Source organism: Typopeltis vanoorti, chromosome 23 (assembly GCF_054136105.1).
Source record: "Typopeltis vanoorti isolate ZY-2024b chromosome 23, IOZ_Tvanoo_1.0, whole genome shotgun sequence".
Lineage (NCBI taxonomy): Eukaryota > Metazoa > Arthropoda > Arachnida > Uropygi > Thelyphonidae > Typopeltis > Typopeltis vanoorti.
Genome location: NC_143571.1, coordinates 26,638,348 through 26,660,403, shown reverse-complemented (window position 1 = coordinate 26,660,403; position 22,056 = coordinate 26,638,348). Strand labels below are relative to the sequence as shown.

The window sequence follows — 22,056 nt, the reverse complement described above, 5'->3', positions numbered from 1 at the left end:
GGTATGATAGACTTTGTGTTTCCTAGGAGGGACGCCCCCCCCACGATGAGTCTGGATAGACTTGTGTTTCCTAGGAAGGACCTCCCGTGATGAATCTTTTGACTCCTTGGAGGCTTAAATAATAATAATAATTAACTTCACTGATAATCCAGCCATTTCTATTTATGCAGTGTATTATGGAATAAATTTTTTCATAATGTTTGTTTGAGCAATACTGTGTTTGAGCACCCTAGAATAGTAACTCTGTCATTAGAATGTGTCTGAATCCTGTAGGTCCTTCTTCATCCTCTGCTGTTAATGTCCTTCATGGTATGCCTTGACAATATAATGAAGTTTTATCAGCATCACATGTATAATGCTGATGAAACTTCATTATATTATATTGATCTTGATGATCACATCAAAACTGAGGTGTTTTTGTCAACTATAAGTTTAGCAAATTTGTCCACATACTCATTATTGCCTCCGTGGTTTGCGTATCATTTTTCGCTGCTCACTTTATGGATAGAAATTTCATGATGCTTCTTAAACCTTTAGGCTATCCTTCACTATATTCATATTAATGTTTTAATTTAAGTACTTTATGAAATAACTTGAAGTGTTCCATTAACATGCTATCCAATAAGTCCACTCCATGTCAAAACCACATTCACTCTATCATTCTCAGTATTCTTACCATTTTTCATAGTTTTTCTAATACTCATTTGCTTCATGGAATCTTCTCTGAAAATAGAGTATACATTACATTCTATGCCATTACATTCATTTTCTGTTCCACATTGTCCAGCATATTGGTGTGGGTAAAAAGCTGCTATCCATTATTAAAGGAATCTATGCCAATTCAACTACCAGCCTCTTATTTAATGGGTTCCTATCAGACCTAGTCAAAATTCAAAAAAAGGAGTTAAGTAAGGTTGCCCTCTTAGTCCATTACTCTTTGCATTAGTTACTGAACCTTTCTTGCAGGAAGTCAACAATACACATGTTGTGCAAGGAATAACAGTTCCTTCAACTATGAAGGAAAATAAGGTATTAGCATATGCTGATGATGTAGTAAACACTATGATGGATAATGATTCCATATATACATCTTTTTTGGTATTTTGGAAAAATTCAGCAAGATTAGTGGATTAACTGCTAATGCAGACAAGACAAAATTAAAACTTTTTGAAAAGTGGGATCTTGCAAAGGCATTCCTTTTGGACTAAGCCTTAAGAGAGAACTCCTCAATATAGTTGGGAATTTTTTTCTCCACTTACCCAATATTACCAGTTCAAGAACTTATATACAAAAACACTAAAACTTTAGAAGACTAGAAAATTGAGCCACTTTTCTTCTAAAGCCATAGTACTTAAATCCATAATCTTCCCTGCTCAGTTGTACATCATAAATATTATAGACATTACAGAAGCTGGAAAAAAGCAATTATATAGTAAACTTGAGCATTTTTTTTTTTTGTTCCAGCCAATACCAAGAAGTTAACAGAAATTCTTCAATTATCAAAGAAGCATGCAAGCTTTGGGCTTCCAGTCTTAATATATAAATTATGAAGCTTCAAAAATCCATAAAATGTTGCAGACCAATCACACATATGCTGACCTTCTCCAGCACTACCTTGGTTTCCATTTTCCCCTGTTTGAAGCAAATGATTATAAAGGTCCAAAAGCTGAGATTGTTCCTAAATACTACAACATTCTTAACTCTAAAATTGCTACAACGTTATGGCATTGACATGCTTTCCATTAACAAAAGTAAAATTTGGTATAAGGAAATCTTTAATTCTCATAGAAAGGCTTAGACATTGGTTATGCATGCTTACTAAATGACTTAAGGAAATTACAACGTACAATAGAATATACATTAAAATAAACTTTAATATATTTCCGATATTTTGGCAACATCATGTTGCCATCTTCAAAAGGAACTTACAATAAAGATAGGTGCATACAGGCACTAAACACAATAAATGAGAATGAAGCGAGGTAGCTATGGTTTTCCTAAAAGTCCTGATGGTGTCCCCTAGTGGGCTATTGTAGGTATTCTTGGTCGTTGGACTGAAGGTCTATTGATGTAAGCCTCCCAAATTTCGGGCAGTCTCATGCAACCAAACTTGTTGAGGTTTGGCATGTTTCTTAGGGCTGAGGTTGATTCCATGAATAGTCTTTCATATTTGAATTTGCTACGGTGTATTATTGTGGCTTTCTTCCACCATATTCTGTGGCGTGTATCCAGTTCACCAATATAGCCACTCATGGTCTGCAAGACCAGAGTGGCTATATTGGTGAAACCGGATGTAGTCCTTGTGTTCCGAAATTCTGATATTCGCAGTCCTGCCTGTTTGGCCAAAGTAGGACAACTTACAGCTGCAAGGGACCTGGTATACACCAGGTAGGTCTGAGGGGAGTGGTTGGTCTTTAGTGGAGCAGATAAGGGATGCCAATTTTCTATATGGTCTGTAACAAGAGGTCAAGTCATATTTTTTTTAAGATTTTGGTAATTTTTTCTGAGGTGCCTCGGATGTAGGGGAATGGTGATGGATTTAGAGTAATCCTTGTTGTGAAGGGGAGGAGAGGTTGTGGTTTACTGGTTTCAATATTTTTTGGATTTTTTTTTTGGGGGGGGGGGTAGCCATTGGCTGAGAAAGTGTTGAGGATGTGATTTAGTTCATTGGTTAGGGCATTGTCATTTGAACAGATTAGTTTAGCCCTGTTGTATAGAGTCTTAACAACTCCATATTGTTTTGAGGGGGGATGGTGGGATTGTTGGTGAATGTATCTGCCTGTATGGGTGGGTTTTCTATAAACTGAGAAAACTAAGATTCCATCAGGCTGGTGGGTGACTAGTGTGTGTCTAGGAAAGGGAGGCTGTTGTTTTCCTCTTTTTCCAGGGTGAACTTGATTCTAGGGTGTTGGTTGTTTAAGTGTGTTAAGAAAAAGAGGAGTGTATCAGAGCCATGTGGCCAAATAGCGAACACATCATCTACATAGCGAAGCCATATGGTTGATTTTTGTGGGGCAGAGTTTAAGGCTTTCTCTTCAAAGGTCTCCATAAAGAAGTTGGCCAAGGGTGGGGAGAGTGGTGAACCCATGGCTGTCCCCTCTATTTGTTTGTAGAATTTTTCCTGCCAAACGAAATAGCCTGAGTTCATTGTGAACTGAAATAGGGCTGAGATATCAGGAGGATATTTAGCTTGGATTAGCTCTAAGGTTTCTTTGAGTGGGACATTTGTGAATAAGGAAGAGATGTCAAAACTGACCATTATGTCAGTATGTTGGAATGTAAGGTTTTTTATACTGGCTTTGAAACGAGCTGAGTTTTTTTATGTGTGATGGTGTGTTGCCAGTATAGTGTGTGAGCACTTTGGCCAAATGTTTAGCTAATTTGTATGTGGGGGAATCAATGCCATCCACTATGGGACGTGATGGCAAATTTTCTTTATGTATTTTTGAGAGTCCATATATCGGGGTGATATAGAGTTGTATGATTTTAATTTGTTAGTAACTTCTACAGGCCAAGAAGTAACCTTCTTAAGGAGCCTGTGGAGTTTTCTAATTTGTGAGTTGGTGGGATTGTATTCAATAGGAAGGTAAGTAGTCCGATCTAATAATAGAGCCTTAAGCTTACCTGTGTTGTCCGTTTGGTTGAGTACTATGATGGCATTTCCTTTATCCGCTTTGGTGATTATTATTTCTTTGTTCTTCCTCATTTCCTGCAGAGCTTTATATTCCTTATTAGATATGATGGTTTTTGGAGGTCTTGCTTTGGAGAGAACACAAGCTACATCCAGTCTAATATTATTGGCAATGTGGTTTGGAAGGTGGCGGATCCCGCGTTCGATCTGGATCATTATATCCTCGGCCAGTATTTTCTTGGGAGTAATGCCAAAGTTGTGGCCACGTGAAAGCGCGTTGAGTGCTTCAGGCTTCAGAGTAACTGAAGAAAGGTTGACTACCATGTTGGTAGGAAGTTTTGGTTCAGAGGTGGAGTTCTTTTTTAATTTCTCAAATTTCTTGATATGTTGACCGCATATTTTCTAGAATTCTTTATCTGCTGCAGTGCATGAGATGTCATATAAAATTGACCAAAGCTCATGATTTAATATGCTGGAAAGCTCTCCTTCAAGCGCCTGAATAGCTAAGTTAGCATTAGCTAGGAGAAAGCGAGTGGCAACTATTTGTTCTCGTAGCAATGCTTGGCGCTTGAAGGCTTGGCCAGATGAATATTGGATTATTAATCAAAATATCAAAAAAGGAGATTTAATTGACTGCAGTAACTGGAGGGGCAACTTTGCTTGTATTTAATCTTTATTAAATACAAGCAAAATACTAACAAGAATAATATTAGAGCAAATTAAAAAAAAAAAGACCAAAAGCTAAGAGAAACACAAGCAGAATTTAGAGCCAACAAATCATGTACAGATCAAATAGCAACACTCATAATAATAACAGAACAGTGAACACAATGGCAGTCAAATCTTTATATCAACTTTTTAGGTTTCGAAAAAGCTTTTGATAGATATTTGAGAGGGAAGCAATATGAAAATTAATGTCATTTATGGCATGCCATGTAAAATTATCAACATAGTTAAGAAAATTTATGAAAAATGTAAAATACAAATACTGGGTTATGAGAAATACTATGAAAAGTGCAAAAGGAATACAGTGATATTTAATATGGTAGATAGTGATAATGGATGGTAGGTGATAATGAAAGGCATTATCAAATTAGCCATGCAAATAAGAAAAGAGTAATCATTATAGGTGATTTTAATTATGGCAATATAGCCTGGAATGATAAGAGAGCAACTGGAAGCAAAGAAAATGAGTTTCTTGAGTTTTTGAGGGTTAACTACCTCAGACAGTATGTAACAGAGGGCACATGAGGATTGGGCTCTTGGGTTTGGTATCTCATCAGAGGATATAAATGAGGTGTCAAATCACCCACCAAATGGTGAGAGTGACCCTGAGGTGATAATCTGGATGGTTGCCAGCAGTGTGAGGACCTCTGTAAGAAAAGGGTATATGTGGAATTACAAGGGGGGGAAGGGGGGGTGATTATGAAGAGCTCAGGAGACAGCTTGCAGGTATAGCATAGAATGAGGCGTTAGCTGGAAAAGAGATCAATGGAGCTTTGGGGGGATTTTCAAAAACTATCTAGTACGAGAGCTGTTCAATAAGTAATAAGACTAATTTTACTGTCGCAAAACCACTCATCACAATATTAATTTCTGTGGAATAAAGAAATGTTGCTGTCTGTATTAACAAAAGAGGTTGATAGATGGCGTATACGGGCTGATGTGCCATAGTGTCACGTGACTAAACGCAAGCTTGTTTCGGCACGAAACAAGATAATACCATTGTTGTCAACCAGAATTGGGTTGACAACAATGGTATTATCTTTGATGGATAGCATGGATTTGCTAAAGGGAGGTCATGTTTTAGTAATCTACTTACTTATTATAATAAGGTGACTGCTTCCATGGACAGAGGAGAAGGATACACAGTAATATTCTTAGATTTTGCAAAGGCTTTTGATAGGTTATTGCATGATAAGTTGATAGCCAAACTGGAGTGGATGGGATTGGATATTAGATTGGTGAATTGGATTGGAGACTGGCTATCTGATAGGTATCAGGAATGGGGAAGTGATATCCAGGAAAAGGAAAGTTACTAGTGGTGTGCCTGATGTGTCTGTTTTAGAGCCATTGCTGTTTGACTTGTATATTAATGATATTGGTGAAGATTTGGATGGAGATATTCAGTTGTTTGAAGATGATGCAAAGTTGGGATGAACCATGAAGAGTAGAGAAGATGTTATGGCCTTACAAGAAGACTTGAAGAAATTGAGTGATTAGGCACAGGAATGAAGATATGAGTTCAATATTGCAAAATGTAAGGTTTTAAAATTTGGAAAACAAAGATGTGATGTAGAATTTATGCTTGATGAGGATATATTGTTGGAGGTGGAGGTAATAAGAGATTTGGGGGTGATAGTGGATAGTGGATGCATGCAGTAGCGTGTTATAGAATTAAATTAAAATGGAGGAAGAAAAAAACATTAAAATAAGATAACATATATAAAAAAATTATTTTACACAATTTTGTATGACAATTTCCCATGCTTTAGGAATAGCAAGAACGTCATTATGGTTTAGATTTGGTCTTTGAAGTTGGCTTCAGCACTTTCTTTATATAAACGTTCATGGTTATATGATCAAATTACATAACCAGGTCAAAAGATGCTAAAAGAGTATTCAGCAAGTTTGGCTGAATATTCTTTCAGCATCTGTGCTGATATCCCATCACTGTACGAATTTTTATTCAGTTTATGCAACAGTTCTAGTACCACTTCCTCCACATGAGTTTCTTCTTTCAATGGAAAGGTAGCTTTGAGCTCTGTGTTACATATATCATGTTGACAGCTTTTAGCAAAATGTGCCCTCATTAGTTGAACAATCTCTTCTGCATCTGCCATCTGCAATGACAAGAGTTCTTTCATATTCATTCTTTCTGTTACTTGCAACATAACAATAGAATTCTTCTGGGTTGTTTTTAGCTTGCAGAGCCAATATCTTTTAAGACTCACACTAGCTTTCCATACAATATTTGTAATGCTTCTGGCCTACTCCTAATAATTTTCATAACTGATATCATCCTTATGCATGCACATGGTATTCCTTCCACATCATCTTTTCCTTAATATTGTAAAATTCGATGCAGTAGAAATTTTCCTTTTTCTTGCATCGACCTTTACAGAGGTCACATCTCATAAACACACTAAACTAACCTTGTATTAATGTTATAAATAATCTTAAAAGCCCATGTATTTAACCCCAAGGAATTAACATGCAAGATTGTACAAAACAGAAAATGTCTAAAATGTAAGGTTCAAGGGCAATGCCTTACTGCCCTTGAACCTTAAATCAGCATTGTATTGATGTTGGAATCTGTATATAGTGTAAGTGAAATTTAATGTGCTCAAAGTCAGCCTGATACCACCTTCAAGGTCAGTGGTAAAAGGGCAGTATACTTCTGAAATAGTTCCACCTCTTTGAAAAGGATTAAGTGTGCATATTCGGGGAGAACTAAAAGTGAGCTTTAACATGAAGTCAAGACAGTTTGCGCAGGAATGTTCAGGGGTCTTGACCCTTCGTCCAGAGATCTGAGAAAATTGTATAAAAGTCATCTAAGAATGAAGAAAGGAGTCGACACCAGAAAAAAAGGAAGGAAGGAAGGAAGAGAGGAGAGAACTTCAGAAGGAGTCGATCTGCCATGTTCGTCGGTCCCATTGAAGTCGCGAGGGACAGCCACTGGAGTCATGAAACTACCGAGGGAGAAGAGGAGCAGGACCAGCATGCATTGTCAATAGGACAATCTGCTAAGTGCTTCGATCATCGGACACCCTTCAGCTGATTCATAAACATCAGGAAAAATGTACTCCAGGCCCTGCAAGTCATTCCGAGTGAGAAGACGGTGACAATGGACTCTCTGCATGGAAGTAAAAACCTGAAACAGAAGAGAAGACCAAGGAACCTAAGAAGGAACTAGGAACGAGTGCATAATAGAGTTAAAGAAGACATGTGAATTAATTTCATTGTGTTTGCTTATGATATGTGAAACTGTCTGAGAAGGGCTAATAAGTTTCTTTAAGAGTTGTTATAACTAGTCTAAGAATAGTTTGTTTACAGTATAGTTAGAATTACTAATTACAAGTAACAGAGCATGATATTCTTTGAATTGTAATGGACTGATGGTTTTTTTGAATGGTGGTAAAATATAATATGTTGCATGACTCCGAGCATTTTCTAAATGTTAAATTGCTCTAAGTTTTAAGCTTAAAGTGAAGGAGGAGAGAATCTTTCCCTATTGTATGATGTTGTATAAATTACAGTTTAGTGTAAATAAATATGTTTGTTTTTTTCCAAAGTGTGCCGCCTGATCTTTATGTAATGCACTGTTTCGAAATAAACACGAACCTGTGAGCAAAGGAATTTAATGATAGCCATGACTGTTTAACATTAAGAAGGGCTTTAGGATAATTTCAGAGTGAACTCTACCGGAAGTATTATTATATCTTATACCACAAGGAGAGCACTGGTGGTGCAGTCGATTAATCTAAATAAATTTCCAGAGTTCTCCTGGTATAGGAAAAATACTAAAAGTAAAGTTAATAAAGAATAGGAAGTTAAAGTATTAAAGGATAAAGGCAGTGGAGATAAACTAATAAAAGTAAGAATAGAGTAGAGAAGATTAATTAATAATAGATACAGAGAAATATTACTAGGATGTGCCAAATTACAAAATAAAAACACTCACAGGAATAAAGATTACAATATGATTACACATCCATTTCACTCCCATCTTGTTTCTGAACTCTAGGGACAGACACATTCTGATATTGCATCATTGATGTATTTTTTTTTTAAATTCTTCCCACACAGTGCCAATATCCTTCCCATCTAGCAACCAACATCATGGAATTAAACCTAGTATTTTCCTCGCTTGGTCATAATTTCTTGCTTTGTAGTTTAGCATGTAACCTTTTCTACATAAATTCATACACATAGCCAGTGGTGGCTCGTGACTTGAAATCGTGGGAGTGCTGTAACTTTTGAAATATACATACACACTGTAAGTACAGTGTATATGTATTTGGCTAAAATATCAAAATTATGGTCAAAATTAAAAAAAAAATTAAACATGAAAAAATATTGTTTATTATTGATAAAATTATATGGTTTGGTATAATTCAAAATTATTTAAAAATAAAATATATTTTATTTTTAAATAATATTTATAAATAATAAAAAATAATTATACAGTTTAGTATAATTCAAAATTACTTAAAAATAAAATCCATTTCTTTAATTGTAATTAATGGAATCGATTTACAATTTTTTGGATATTACAATTAAATCCTTTAATTGTAATGTCCAAATATTTAAAGAGGCAGAGCAAACACGATAAGCACTACGAACACTCTACTACTGGCACAAACTGCATATAAACAACAGTGGAACTGCACGACAGACAGCAGTGGTGCATTACACTAATAGCTCGCATCTCACTATGAAGTGCATATGCTTGCACGTGTAGCAATATGACACTGTGGTAAACACAGTGCTGCTAGTGTCATTCACCATTCTAAGTGCTACAAGATGACTTTTTATTATTTTTTATACAAAATAAGAGAATTTTATAGGATTGTTGATGATAAAATTAAATATTACAAGCAAATATAAATTAATTAATTAATATATTTATATATCGAGAAAAATTGGGGGTGCTGCAGTTCACCAGTGCCTATGCACGAGCCACCCCTGCACATAGCTACTTTCCAGGTCAGTATGGCATGATCAGTGTCACCAACTAGAGGCAGAAGAATCACATCTTTTACTGATTCTTGCTCTGACACTATAATCAGGTCTGATACTCTTTGATCTCAAGTTCCTTCTGCCACATGCTGCAGCTGCTACTTAAGGAAGTTGTCCTACAATGGCTGAACAAATTCAACTTTATTCTTCTTATGAGATTTCACTGCTACCCATCAATGTTTGGATAATTAAATTCACAATGATGATTAATCATTTAGTACCTATTAGGCTTATTTATCAATGCATGTCATCATCACTATTAGCTGATCCACTTGGTCTGTGGCATTATCCCAACATGTATTTCATTATGTTGGATTATGCAGTTTCAAACCCACTGTTACATGGGAAGTGGGTTTGAAAACTGTTACTGTTTGTTACTGTTATTGCAATCATAGCTATCTATCCTAACTGGATTCAATCTGATATTATTAGCACTGCAACCCTCCTCTCTTATTTTGTCTATGCTTCCTAAAAATGATCTATCCTTTACACACAATACCAGTTAGTACATCTGCTTCTGAGAACTAGGTATCACAAATGCAATAATCTGAGGCCACAACATATTCATTAAGGCAACAAACTTAACCCCTTGGTTGCCAATACATCTGACATTTGTATACAGACATAATAACCTACCTCTATGTTTTTTTTGTTTTTTTTTGTGTATACTCTCCCTTGTTGTCTGCATGACCCAGTTAAACAACTTTCAGATTCTTGTTCATATTTAACGCTTCACTTATATAGACATCCTTGCATATACAGGTAAACCTCGATGTATGTAGTTAATTTGTGCAACGAGTGTACCGTATATATCTAAACAGCATATATAAAAGTTAAAAACCAATGGGAAAAATTCTAATTCATCCATGATGATTTGGAACATTCATCAGAAGACTTATTTAGGCCTTTAAAATATTTTAAGCGTATGATAGAAATATAAATAATAATGAAAAGCAAGCAAGCAAGCTAAAAATGTTTATGTATTAAAGAAATGAACTACAAAATGAGTGAAAAATGAATATGCTACTTTCTACAAAGATATCCATCAAGCATCATTTAAACAGTTGTAGCCTTCTTTTTCTCTTCATAAAATTTACGATAATAGCTAATTCCATTTTCTAGGGATTGGCAAGCTAACATGCTTCTTTCCACATTGAGATCTAAATCCATAATATGTTGTTTAACAGTTTCCAAATTTCGAAACGTCTGGTCGAGTTCCTTTAATAAAATTTCCTTTGAGACACACTCCTCTCCTTCAGTCACAATTTCTTCTTTCTTGTTGTGGGCATACTGTTGCTCCAGTTCTATAAGATCCATGTCAGTGAGTGGCTGTAAATATGAATCCAGCCATTCTCCTATATTGGGGGGAATCAACATCTTCAAAGCTATGATCCTTTTCAATGACACTAATTTCTTCAATAAAATCATCAACTCAATTTTCAAAGCAAAAAAAAGTCATTTGTACAGTAAGACAGAAGATATTTCCACACACCCTCACTCTACTAACCGTAACTTCTTGCCATGACTCATAAATATTATAGCTTGCCTAATATTAAACTTCTTCCAAGTGCTAAGTGCTTTTACTACTATGTGGTTAGTACCAACTGGATCGATATATCGATATATCCCAAACTTCAAAACTTCACATTTTGCTGCATTAAACTGACACCCCCCCATTCATTTCCCATCTGTCCAGTTTATTCAAATCCCCTTGCAAGGCTGCCACATCTGCACTATTACTAATAAACTTTCCTAGCTTCACATCATCTGCAAAACTGAATATCCCTTTGCAATCCACTGACAATGTCATTGATATATAAAGATTAAACAGTACAGGTCCCAGTACTGAGCCCTGTGGGATCCCACATGTAACTTGATATTGACCCACCATGCACAACACTCAGATAGCAAATCCTGAATCCAGTTGACTAACCTGATATCTAAACCCATGTGCTGCAACTTAAATATCAGCTTATCATGTGCCACCCTGTCCAATGCCTTTGCAAAATCCAAAAAAAAAATAGCAGAATATGCCTTTCCCTCATCAACCGCTCTTGTCATGTTATTATAAAAGGCAATCATGTTACTAAATCAAGAGCGACTCAACAAATCCATGTTGACTCTCACAAATAACATTACCCTAATCTTCCCAATGCTGTATATGGTCCCTCACTAATTTCTTCAAGATCTTAACAATTACTGATAAAACACAAAATGGTTTATAATTTGGTACTTCCAGTCTGCTACACCACTTATGCAATGGTACTATCTTACCTTCCTTTCATTCCTTGGATACTTTTCCCATAGCAAGGCTTTCATTGAAAAGCTAGGTCAACAGAACTGTCAGTTCTTTAGCACATTCTCTCAAAACACATGGCAAAATTCCACCCAGTTCCACAGCTTTATTGACATCCATAATACTCAGTATTTGAAACACATTCTCCTCTTGCACCTCTAAACCTGTACTATCCCTCGTATTAAAACCTACTTCTCCAGGATGAAATACTCCAATAAAGTATTCAATGAACAACTCCACTATGTCCTCTGCATCAATCACTCTATTCCCATTTTTATCCCACAATATCATTCTTCCACAATCATTTCTCCTCCTACTGGCCACATAGCTAAAAAATTCCCTAGGATTTTCCTTGGATTTTAGAGCCAACCTCCTTAGATTCCAGTTTTCCATTCCTTATCATATTAATCACTCTCCTGGCCTGAGTCTTATATTCTTCATGCATCTGCTCTCTACCCATCTCCTTATATCTCTTCCATAATCTCTTTTTCACCTGCAGTTCCTGTTTGATATTGTATGTCATCCACTTTACAGCAAATTATGTCCGTACTTCTTCACTTGTGGAATACAGCTTACTATTGCTGCTAACAAATATTCTTTCACAATTTCCCAAGCACTAATGATATCTCACCCTTCCAATTCCTCCCTCCATGGAACTGCCCCAAGTTCATATCTAAGACTATTATAATCTCACCTGCCTTATAATTCCACATACATTCCTTACCTTTGATACTCCTGCATGTCTATTCATCTTCCAAATCAAAACCACATGGTCATTCTCTCCATCTGGGGGAAGATACACCATCTCAGTTATAATTAGCTCTTCTGATGCTATGACCTTCGATTCCCATCAGTGACGTGAGGAACCTTTATCTGGTCTCTTTCGACTAAAGGTGAGTTAGTCGGTCTCATATGGCGGTAGAGGATTTTTTCACAGGCAAACGGCCCCGTGAACACACAGACGGATTACAGACATGAATACTTATGACAATATGTGGAAGAGATAGGGGCCTCACCACGTGTCGTTACACTCATAGTTAACCATGAGTCACATCATGGTAGTCAACCTCCTAGATAGGAGACGGCACATGAATGGAATGGATGCTATGACCAAATCCAAAACTCTTGAGCCTCATGTTCCTTCTATTGCATATTGCCTAAGACATTTGTCCCTCAAGAATTCTAGAAATTCAATTCCCTTATTGCTACATGCATTTTCCTCTTCCCAATTTATACTGCCGTACTTAAAATCTCCCATAACAATCATTCTTTTTGCACTTGCCAAGCTCAACTGCCTAAACATCTGCTGCTCCTTGGCTTGTAGCAAACCCCCCCCCCACCACTAAATATCCTGTCTTGCCCAACTCTACCACCTCACACTATATGCTTTCAAAACCATTAGTGTCAACTATCCAAAGCCTCCACTCTGAGAGGACATTAGTCATCACTTATCATAAGCAGTACTACACCATCGTGTTTTTCCTTCCTATCCTGTCAAAAAATGCTGTACCCCACTGCTTCTATTCCTATTATTATATAATTTTCTGTCAACCATGTCTCAGAGATCCCAATAATCTTCGGACATGCTCATGCTATCAGCGCCACCAATTCATCTCCTTTATTCCGGATGCTCCTGGCATTAGTATAAAGCATAAAAATGTCACTGTTTCTATACCTATCATTATCCCCTCCATACTTCACTGGACTCAGCATTACCTGATGTATACCATCTTCTCCCAAGCACCTATTCCTACAAGAGGCCACCCCTGCTACTATCCATCCTGGTAATTCTAGTTTCACTGCATTGACAAACCAACTCGTTCAAAGAACAATCTCTCGAGATACCTACATCCTTCCTCATTCAAATGCAAGTGGTCTCTCACATACAGTTCCTTTCTGTCCTCAAATACCCTCCAAGCATCCATTTATTCCAAGCCTCTCTTCTGATTATGTATGCCCAAAATTTGATTAGTTTTATATTTATTTGGCTTCCTCACAACTACACATGAAGAAAAAAAAAAAAAGATATAATTTGCCATGGGCCTGCATTATTGTTACACACTAATGATGGTTTAAGATATGCAAACCAAAATATTTGTATAATTTTTGTACAGTTAATTAGATATCTTTCCACTGTTCACAGGTGTGTTTTATATTTTTAATGGATTCACAGTTACCTCTACATCAAATAACCAATCCATTACAGCAGCAGCAAGATTCCCAAATTCCTCAGTAAAAACTCCATAGTAGAAAGTTATCTTTGATAAATTTCCCAAAGGAAAATTAAATCAACTAAATTCTGACCCACAAACCTTCAATTTACCATCATCATTCCACAGACCAACTCAGCATCTTAGTCATTCACCTCCAGATGATCTCCAGTACTTCTTAATCCTCAAGAAACCCAGATACCACTTTCCTACTGTGTTCACATGTGTATTTTGTGATTCTTTATGGATTCACAGTTACTTCTGCATTAAAGAATCCTGGAGTACATTTCTATCAGTGCAGTAAACAGCTTGTAACCGATTTTTCATTCCAAAATGCATTTGCATTTTTCAACATTACAGCAGCAAGATTCCCAAATAAACTGGCACAAATTATCTGCTGCCTATACTGCTAGTCTATTTAAATCATCCTGTAAGTTCTCTATGCCACCTTGATTACATAATCAAGTCAGTCCAGTTGGCCGAGTGGTTAGCGTATCTGCTCTCCAGCAAAAGGCTGCGGGTTTTAATTCCATCGTGGGCATGGATGTTTGTGATTGTCTGTGGAAATGGTGATGGTGGATGGTAGATGGCATTGGCATAGTTAGTGGAGACAGCTGTAGAGTAGGTGCCCTCCCTCGATGAGTGTTTGGACTTCCTGGAGGTGCCACGTAATAATAATAATAATAATAAGTCAAGTGTGCATCATCAACAAACAAGTGAATATTTCTATTCAGATCATTTCTTATATAATTTATGTACAAATTACACAGCAGTAATCAAAGCACAGTACCTTATCTCACATACACACACACACACATCTCCCTCTATTCATATCTCCATTTTCATATTCATCCTCATTAGTTCCAATTAGAATGCGATTTCATGGAGAAGGCAGCATGGACATTTTCTCACTTTTGTGATATAGAGTTCCTGTTAAATGGCTTTGCAAAATACAGCAGTATTATCATATAGTAATTCTTGTTATCCAATTCACTTATCACTCTATTATAAAAAAGTGAGGAAATGTCCATTCTGCCTTTGCCATGGAATATCACATTCTGATCCCCCCCCCCTCACACACACACACTTGCCATCCCTAAATTTTGTCTGACCAACTTTTCCAATACCTTTACCACCATTCTCAAGATACTGACTGGTCTATCTTAGTCAAGTGTGCATCATCAACAAACAACTGAATATTTCCATTCAGATCATTTCTATAATTTTGCTACCTCAGTCTAAGAGGCTCCTTTATGTAATAGAACTAGTTTTCTCTCCTTCCCTTCTAGGACTTTACCAGAGTAAAGTCCCAGAAAGGAAGGAGAGAAAAATCTCCTTAGCAATATACCAGCTCCTTGAATCATGCAAAGGAGATGTAATTTTCTAATAATATGCAAGATGATATCTCCCCAACATCAGGCTCTGCAACAAGTCAGTTGTTACATGTAAGGTTGCATCAGGCAAGAAGGCCGATCCCAAATAGATGGGATAAGGCACAAGAGGAAGAAGAAGAAGATGCAAGATGATATCTAGTCCCATGGCCATATTTGCATTGAGATTCTACAATATGCTATGTACTTCTAATTCATCAATCTCTATTCCTACATCAATTCCTGTCACAACAATATCTTCAATTGGATGATAGATGCCTTGGAAAGCAGTCATTCAGTAACTCAACTACTATTCTGTCACCTTCATCACTCATTAAAGCTATCCTTCCATAACTTCAGAACTTTTGCAACTCAGTAACTCAACTATTCTGTCTGCTTTTGCCACCTTGCTACATTATCATTCATTAAAAGCTATCCTTCCATAACTTCAGAACTTTTGCAACTCAGTAACTCAACTATTCTGTCTGCTTTTGCCACCTTGCTACATCATCACTCATTAAACTATCCTTCCATAACTTCAGAACTTTTGCAACATTATCATATTCTTATGCTGTAGTCTATTTATAGCCAAATAAACTGATAGTCATACACTAAATTTCACTAAAGTGAGGTGGATAATCCTTTCTCATCTGCTCTTGTCTTTCACAGGTTTACAGGTACAAGTTAAACACAGAGTTTCTAGCAGAAAAAAATCCACCTCCATTTAAGTTAACTAATAAGCTAGTTAAGTTGACTACTTAACTTAGCCCTATTTGAAAATATCCTAAATAAAGTCCTATTCCTCCTATCATAGACAAGACTGAAATCCAAGATTTGTTTTTTTCCTACATGTTACACATAATTAAACCACCTGGTCATTGCAAAAACCTGTTTGAATTGTAAATGTAAATCTGAATTTAAATTTTTATATATCTCATAAAAAAAATAGAATTCTGCCTTCAATATCATCTTTACATAAGATTTTGCATGTTTTCATAATTTGTTGCATTTAATCATGTCATTATGTAATTTGATACCTCTAATTTTTGACTACAATATTTTTACAAATTTAATTTTTAAAAATCTACAAGAATAATATTAAATTTTTCTTACTGAAGAAATCACCAATCCCTCAATAACAAATAAATAATCCTGTGACTTCTAAGAGTGGGTAGAAAAAGATGAGTCATCATGTTTATGCGGATATGCTAACCACTCTGCCAGTCTGGCTGGCCGAGTGGTTAGCATATCCGCTCTCCAGCCAAACGGCTGCGGGTTTGAATCCTGCCATGGGCATGGATGTTTGTGATTGTCTATGGAAATACTAGTGGTGGTCGGTGGTAGATAGTGTTGGTGTAGTTGTGGTCAGTTGGTGGATTGAGTGGTGGAGACAGAGCTGTAGAGCATGTGTCCTTCCTCGATGAGTCTTTGGACTCCCTGGAGGTGTCAAATAATAATAATAATAATAATAATGTTTTTCTAGTCATTCTAGAATGTGAAACCTATTTTCAGCATGTTGCATTTCACACATAATCACAAGGATGATTAACTCGCACGTTAAAATTAGTTTAATCCTTTATCCAAGTCTGAGCAAACAAAGTTTGCGCCTGAAAGTATCTTCAGGACTGGGGTAAGGTGGTACAACACCAGGACAACTCGTTGCAAAGGTGGAGCAAGCTACCAACACTCCTATCTCAGTATCTCCTATAATGCAAAACACATCTCCTTGTGGATATGTCTAATGTTATGCATTAAGGGAAGGGCCACTACCCAGACTAGTTTCGACCTTTATTGAGGTCTCTTCAGGTCGAAACTAGTTTCGACCTGAAGAGACCTTCATTGCATTTTTGACGGTATAACTTATCTGCTGCCTCTGAATTATCTCTTTTAAGTTTCAGTTCTCTTGTACCAATTTTAGGGTTTCCTGAGTTATCCATTTCTTGTTGATCTTTTCTCTTTCAGGAATTACTTCCTCTACTGCTTTTTTTAGCACTGTAGTCAGTCATTCTGCTCTTGTATTTATATTTTGTTTTTCACTTAAGGTCTTAAGCTTAGTTCCCAATATGTTCTGATATGCTGTTCTTATCCTGTCTTTAGTTTTGAGATGTCTCTAGCTTTTTGGAACTTTCCTTTGTACTTCTGTTTCAGTTTTAGTCTTATATTCGCAATCGCTAAGCTGCTTATTGTGAATAAAAAACAACTCAAACTGTTTATTGTGAATAGTTAATGTTAAATGTGTATCTGGAAAAGAAGAGATTAGATATGTTCTAATTTCTGTTAGATGTGAGTCAGATGGGCAAGAGAGAGGTTATTGCCTGTGGAATGTAGTAATTTCACACAAATTCATTAGAATTGTTTGAATTTTCACTTCTATATAAATATTATATCATGCACTGATATAAGGAATTAGCATTAATATTTAAATTAAACTGCACTAAACATACTCTTCTCCAAATTTAAAATGTCAAGAATATCTTCACGGATAGGATGTGCTGCTTTAAAACAGAGTCGCTGTACATTACTAGTTGTGTCATCACCAGACAATGTTGTGAGATCTATACATGTTACAGCTTGCAGAAGCCATGCAGTCTATAAAAGAAATACATCACCATTAATAATCACTTAAGAACCGTTGTTTACCTATTTAAAAAGTTAACTTAACGTAAACATTTACTTCTTTTAAAAAAGTAAGGAATAAAATCACAACTGTTGTTTAAGAGATACTTGTGCCATGATGCCAGGTCTCTTTAAATTAACACAAACAATACAAGTATTTATTAGTACTTCCAAAGATAAACAGCCTCCTCTGACTATCCCTGGTGTCTACCAAGTTCCTTGTAACTGTCATCATTCTTACTTTGGACAACGCTCTCTAGAAAAGAGAATACAAGAACACCAATCTTATATTAGCAACAGTAAATCTGAGAAATATGGCTTGGCACAGCACAGAACAGATACAGACCAAAATATCCTATTGTCTGAAACATGCTTTACTTCATCGATGTTGGTATAAATTTGAAATTTTGTTTAAAGAAAGGTGCTGAGGCCTTGCTTCACCATCCAAACTTAAATTGGAATGACTGCTTCTCTCTATCTAAGATATGGAAAAGTCTAATTCTAATCACATATTAATTTTTTTTTTTAAATAGCTAATGAATAATTAATATTGCAATATTTCCTCCTCAGTTATACCATTGCATTGTTTTATGTATAGCATTACGTGGCTCTTACTTTTTCAAATCAATCCATTGTTCATGTTCTATCTTGTAATTAATTCTTGTCACTGCTGATGATGGCCTGTAACATTCAGGCTGAAATATATAGCTAAAATAAATTTGAAAAAGTAACATGACCAATATACGAGGGTTGTTTGAAAAGTTTGGTAAATTTCCAATAGATGGTGACACAATTCGTTCATCCATACCATTGTCGGCACATGTCATCTTTTTCATGACCCCTGGCAAAAATTTAGCTTTGCGTGTGATGCGCATCTTCTCGTTTGGCAAACATTTAAAAAGGCCACATTCACATTTTTCATAAAAATGGAGAAAAACGAGTTTCGTGCAGTGATAAAACACACTTTTATTTGAAGAAGTGGACGGCCGCACAGATCAAAGCCAAGTTAGATGCAGTTCATAAGGACTCTGCACCAGCATTAAAGACTATTTATTTTTGAATAAATGGGTTTAAATGTGGTCGTAAGTCCATCGAAAATGAAGTGCGCCCTGGACACCCGACTGAGGTCGCTATGAACGAAACGATTGACAAAATCCATGGTATCATTATGGAAAACCACTGAGTGAAATTGCATGAGATTGCTGAGATTGTAGGCATCTCAACTGAACAGGTATATAATATCCTGCATGAAAAATTTCAATGCAGTGTTTGGCAATGTTTAATCACAATTTGCAGGTTATTTTGCGTCGATTCGTAATTGGAGATGAAACTTGGACGAAACACCACTACACACTTGGATCCAAGTAGCAGAAACAGTGGACAATGCCCAGTGAAAAAGCACCGAAAAAAGCGAAGACTGTTTTGTTAGCTGGGAAGATGATGGTGGCCACTGTTTTTTGGGCTTCTCAAGGAATTATCATGATAGACTATTTGGAAAAGGGTAAGACAATAACAGGAGTCTATTATGCATCATTGTTGGACCATTTAAAATTGAAGAAAAAATAGCCAAGATTGGAGCACAAAAAAGTGCTCCTTCATCATGACAATGCACTGTCCCACACATCAACAAAATTGCACGCATTGGTTCCACATCCACCATATTCTCTGGACTTGGTCCCGTGTGACTTCTTCTTGTTCCCAAACTTAAAAATTTCTCATTTGGGAAATAAAGTTTCTTCAAATGAGGATGTCGTCAAGGCTGTCAATGACTATTTTGCACAATATGACAAATCCTACTTTTTAGATGGGATCAAAAAATTGGAAACTCACTGAACCAAATGTGTAGACCTTGATGTTAACTATGTTGAGAAATAAAGGTGATATTTTCTAAAAAAAATGTGTTTAACTTATTATTTTTACCAAACTTTTCAAATAACCCTCGTAGTTATCATAACTGCAGTGATGACCTTCAGAACATATTCAGCATTTTAAAACACATTCTTTGTGAGTTGAATATATAAATATCACACCAATTATTATTATTATCCTAAGACCCCCATGGAGTCAAAGACTCATCTAGCAGGTCCTTTTATCATACACACAGCTCACCATACTGCACCTTAAACACACTTAAATTATCTGCAGACACCACTCTCCCAGACAAGGCTTTATCAAAATATTTATTTTCAATATTTGTTTAAGTCAGAATATTTTGTGCTAACTAAACTATTTTAGGAGTACAAAGATCCAAATTTCCATTATAAGCAGATTTAAGGCATATAAGGCAGAAAGATATAACAAAACATCTATTGGTTGTATAACTGTATTATTATTATTATTATTCTCCAACTCCAAGGATTCCTTAGACTCATCAAAGGAGGCCCTAAACATCATGTCAAGAACTATTCAGCATTTGCATAGTATCTATCATACTTTGCTTTGAACTCATTCACAGTCATGGCACCCACAACAGACTCTGGCAGCTTATTCCACTCATTCACCACTCTCCAAGTTCTAACACCCTTGCTCAGTTTCCATGGATGGCCCCTAGTTCTCCCACCACCAGACCTGTTTTGAAAATTTTCCTCTGAATTAATCTTGTAAAAACCTCTCAGTAATTTGAATGTCTCAACCATATCACCCCTTTTCTACCTACCAACCAGTTTCTGTAACCTGTTCTCGTAAGTTTCATTCCATAGCCTGCTACCATCTTCGTCACTCACCTCTGGGTCCTCGTGCGCAGTAGTCAAGATGGGGTCTTATCAAGGCTCAATAAAGAAGAACAATAATCTACTTGTCTCTGCTCATCAAAGTATTCTTCATTAACTATGTGATGTGGTGAGCTGCTTTAGCCACTTTTGCTATGTGCCCACTAAACATTCAACTCCCTATCCACTAGCATTCACTCCCAAGTCTCTGGCTTCATCAATTTCATGGAGTACGGTTCCACCAATATGGTATACTGCTGATAATCTTTTCACCCCAAAATGCATAACCTTACACTTTGCCACATTAAACTGACATCCATTCTCCTTAGCCCAGTCTGCCAATCTATCCAAATCATCCTGCAATCTTGCTATCATGTGTATTAACTATGGCTCTACCCAACTTTGCATCATCAGCAAATATATGAACAGTTCTTCTCAGATTCTTTCCTATATCATTAATGAAAAAATTAAATAGCAGTGATCCAAGAACAGAACCCAGCGGCACACCACTAGTCACAGGCCTTCTTTTGGACTCTACTCCCTAATAAACTACTCTCTGATATCTCTCCATCAACCACCCTCCAATCCATCTCACCAACCCTATATCCATCCCCATGTGCTGCAGTATACTGATTAGGATTCAATGTGGTATCCTGTCAACGGCCCTTGCAAAGTCCAGCAGTATCACTGTAAATCCATTACCCTTATCCAATTCAGCCATCACTGATTATAGAATGTGAGCAAGTTACTGAGCCACTTTGTATATCATCTATATGGTAGTTTGGATAATTCAATGTAATATCACTGCATGACAACAAATTACCAGTTGACAGGATATTCAGTTTGTAAATATGGAAAAAAAAAAAAGCTCAATATCTGTATACTTAAGTGTCAGCTATTGATGAGAAGCAGTGTAACACACTTTACATCTCATGTGTAATCTATTATTATTATTATTACCACCCAAGACCCCATGGAGTCAAAGACTCATCTAGGAGGTCCTTTTATCAAACACACACAGCTCATCATACCATGCTTAAAACACACTCAAATTCTATGCAGACACCACACCTCTCAGGGAAGGCATTCCAATCATTCACAACTCTGCATGAAAAAAACCTACTTCTCACTCCCCTACTCACACCATCCTTATACAGCTTTCTGGGATGACCTCTGGTGCTCCCCTGATCTCCCACTATTTTCTGTAGAACCTCTCCAGCATTGATCCTGTAACAACCCCTTAATAACTTATAGGTCTCTATCATATCTCCCCCTCCTCCTCCCCCTGTCCACCAGACTCTGCAAGTTGTTTCTCAATCTTTCCTCATACCCGACATTCCAGAGGTTAGAAACTACCCTAGTCAGTTGCCTCTGGACCGTTTCCAACATCCCTTCATCCTTCTGAAAACCAGGTGACCAAATCTGAGCACAATAGTCCATGTGTGGCCTAATCAAAACCTTATACAATGGAACAAGAATCTCT

The 22,056-nt window shown here is 36.5% G+C and overlaps 1 protein-coding gene across 1 annotated transcript in view; it reads right to left on the bottom strand.

Moving 5' to 3' along the window:
• The window catches only part of Dera (deoxyribose-phosphate aldolase), a 113,193-nt gene that overhangs the window by 64,668 nt on the left and 26,469 nt on the right, over positions 1–22,056 (bottom strand). Inside the window, exon 3 of the mRNA XM_090412825.1 lies at positions 17,694–17,838. Coding sequence (XP_090268951.1) covers positions 17,694–17,838 — 145 coding nt within the window. The remainder of the gene's footprint in view (positions 1–17,693; positions 17,839–22,056) is intronic.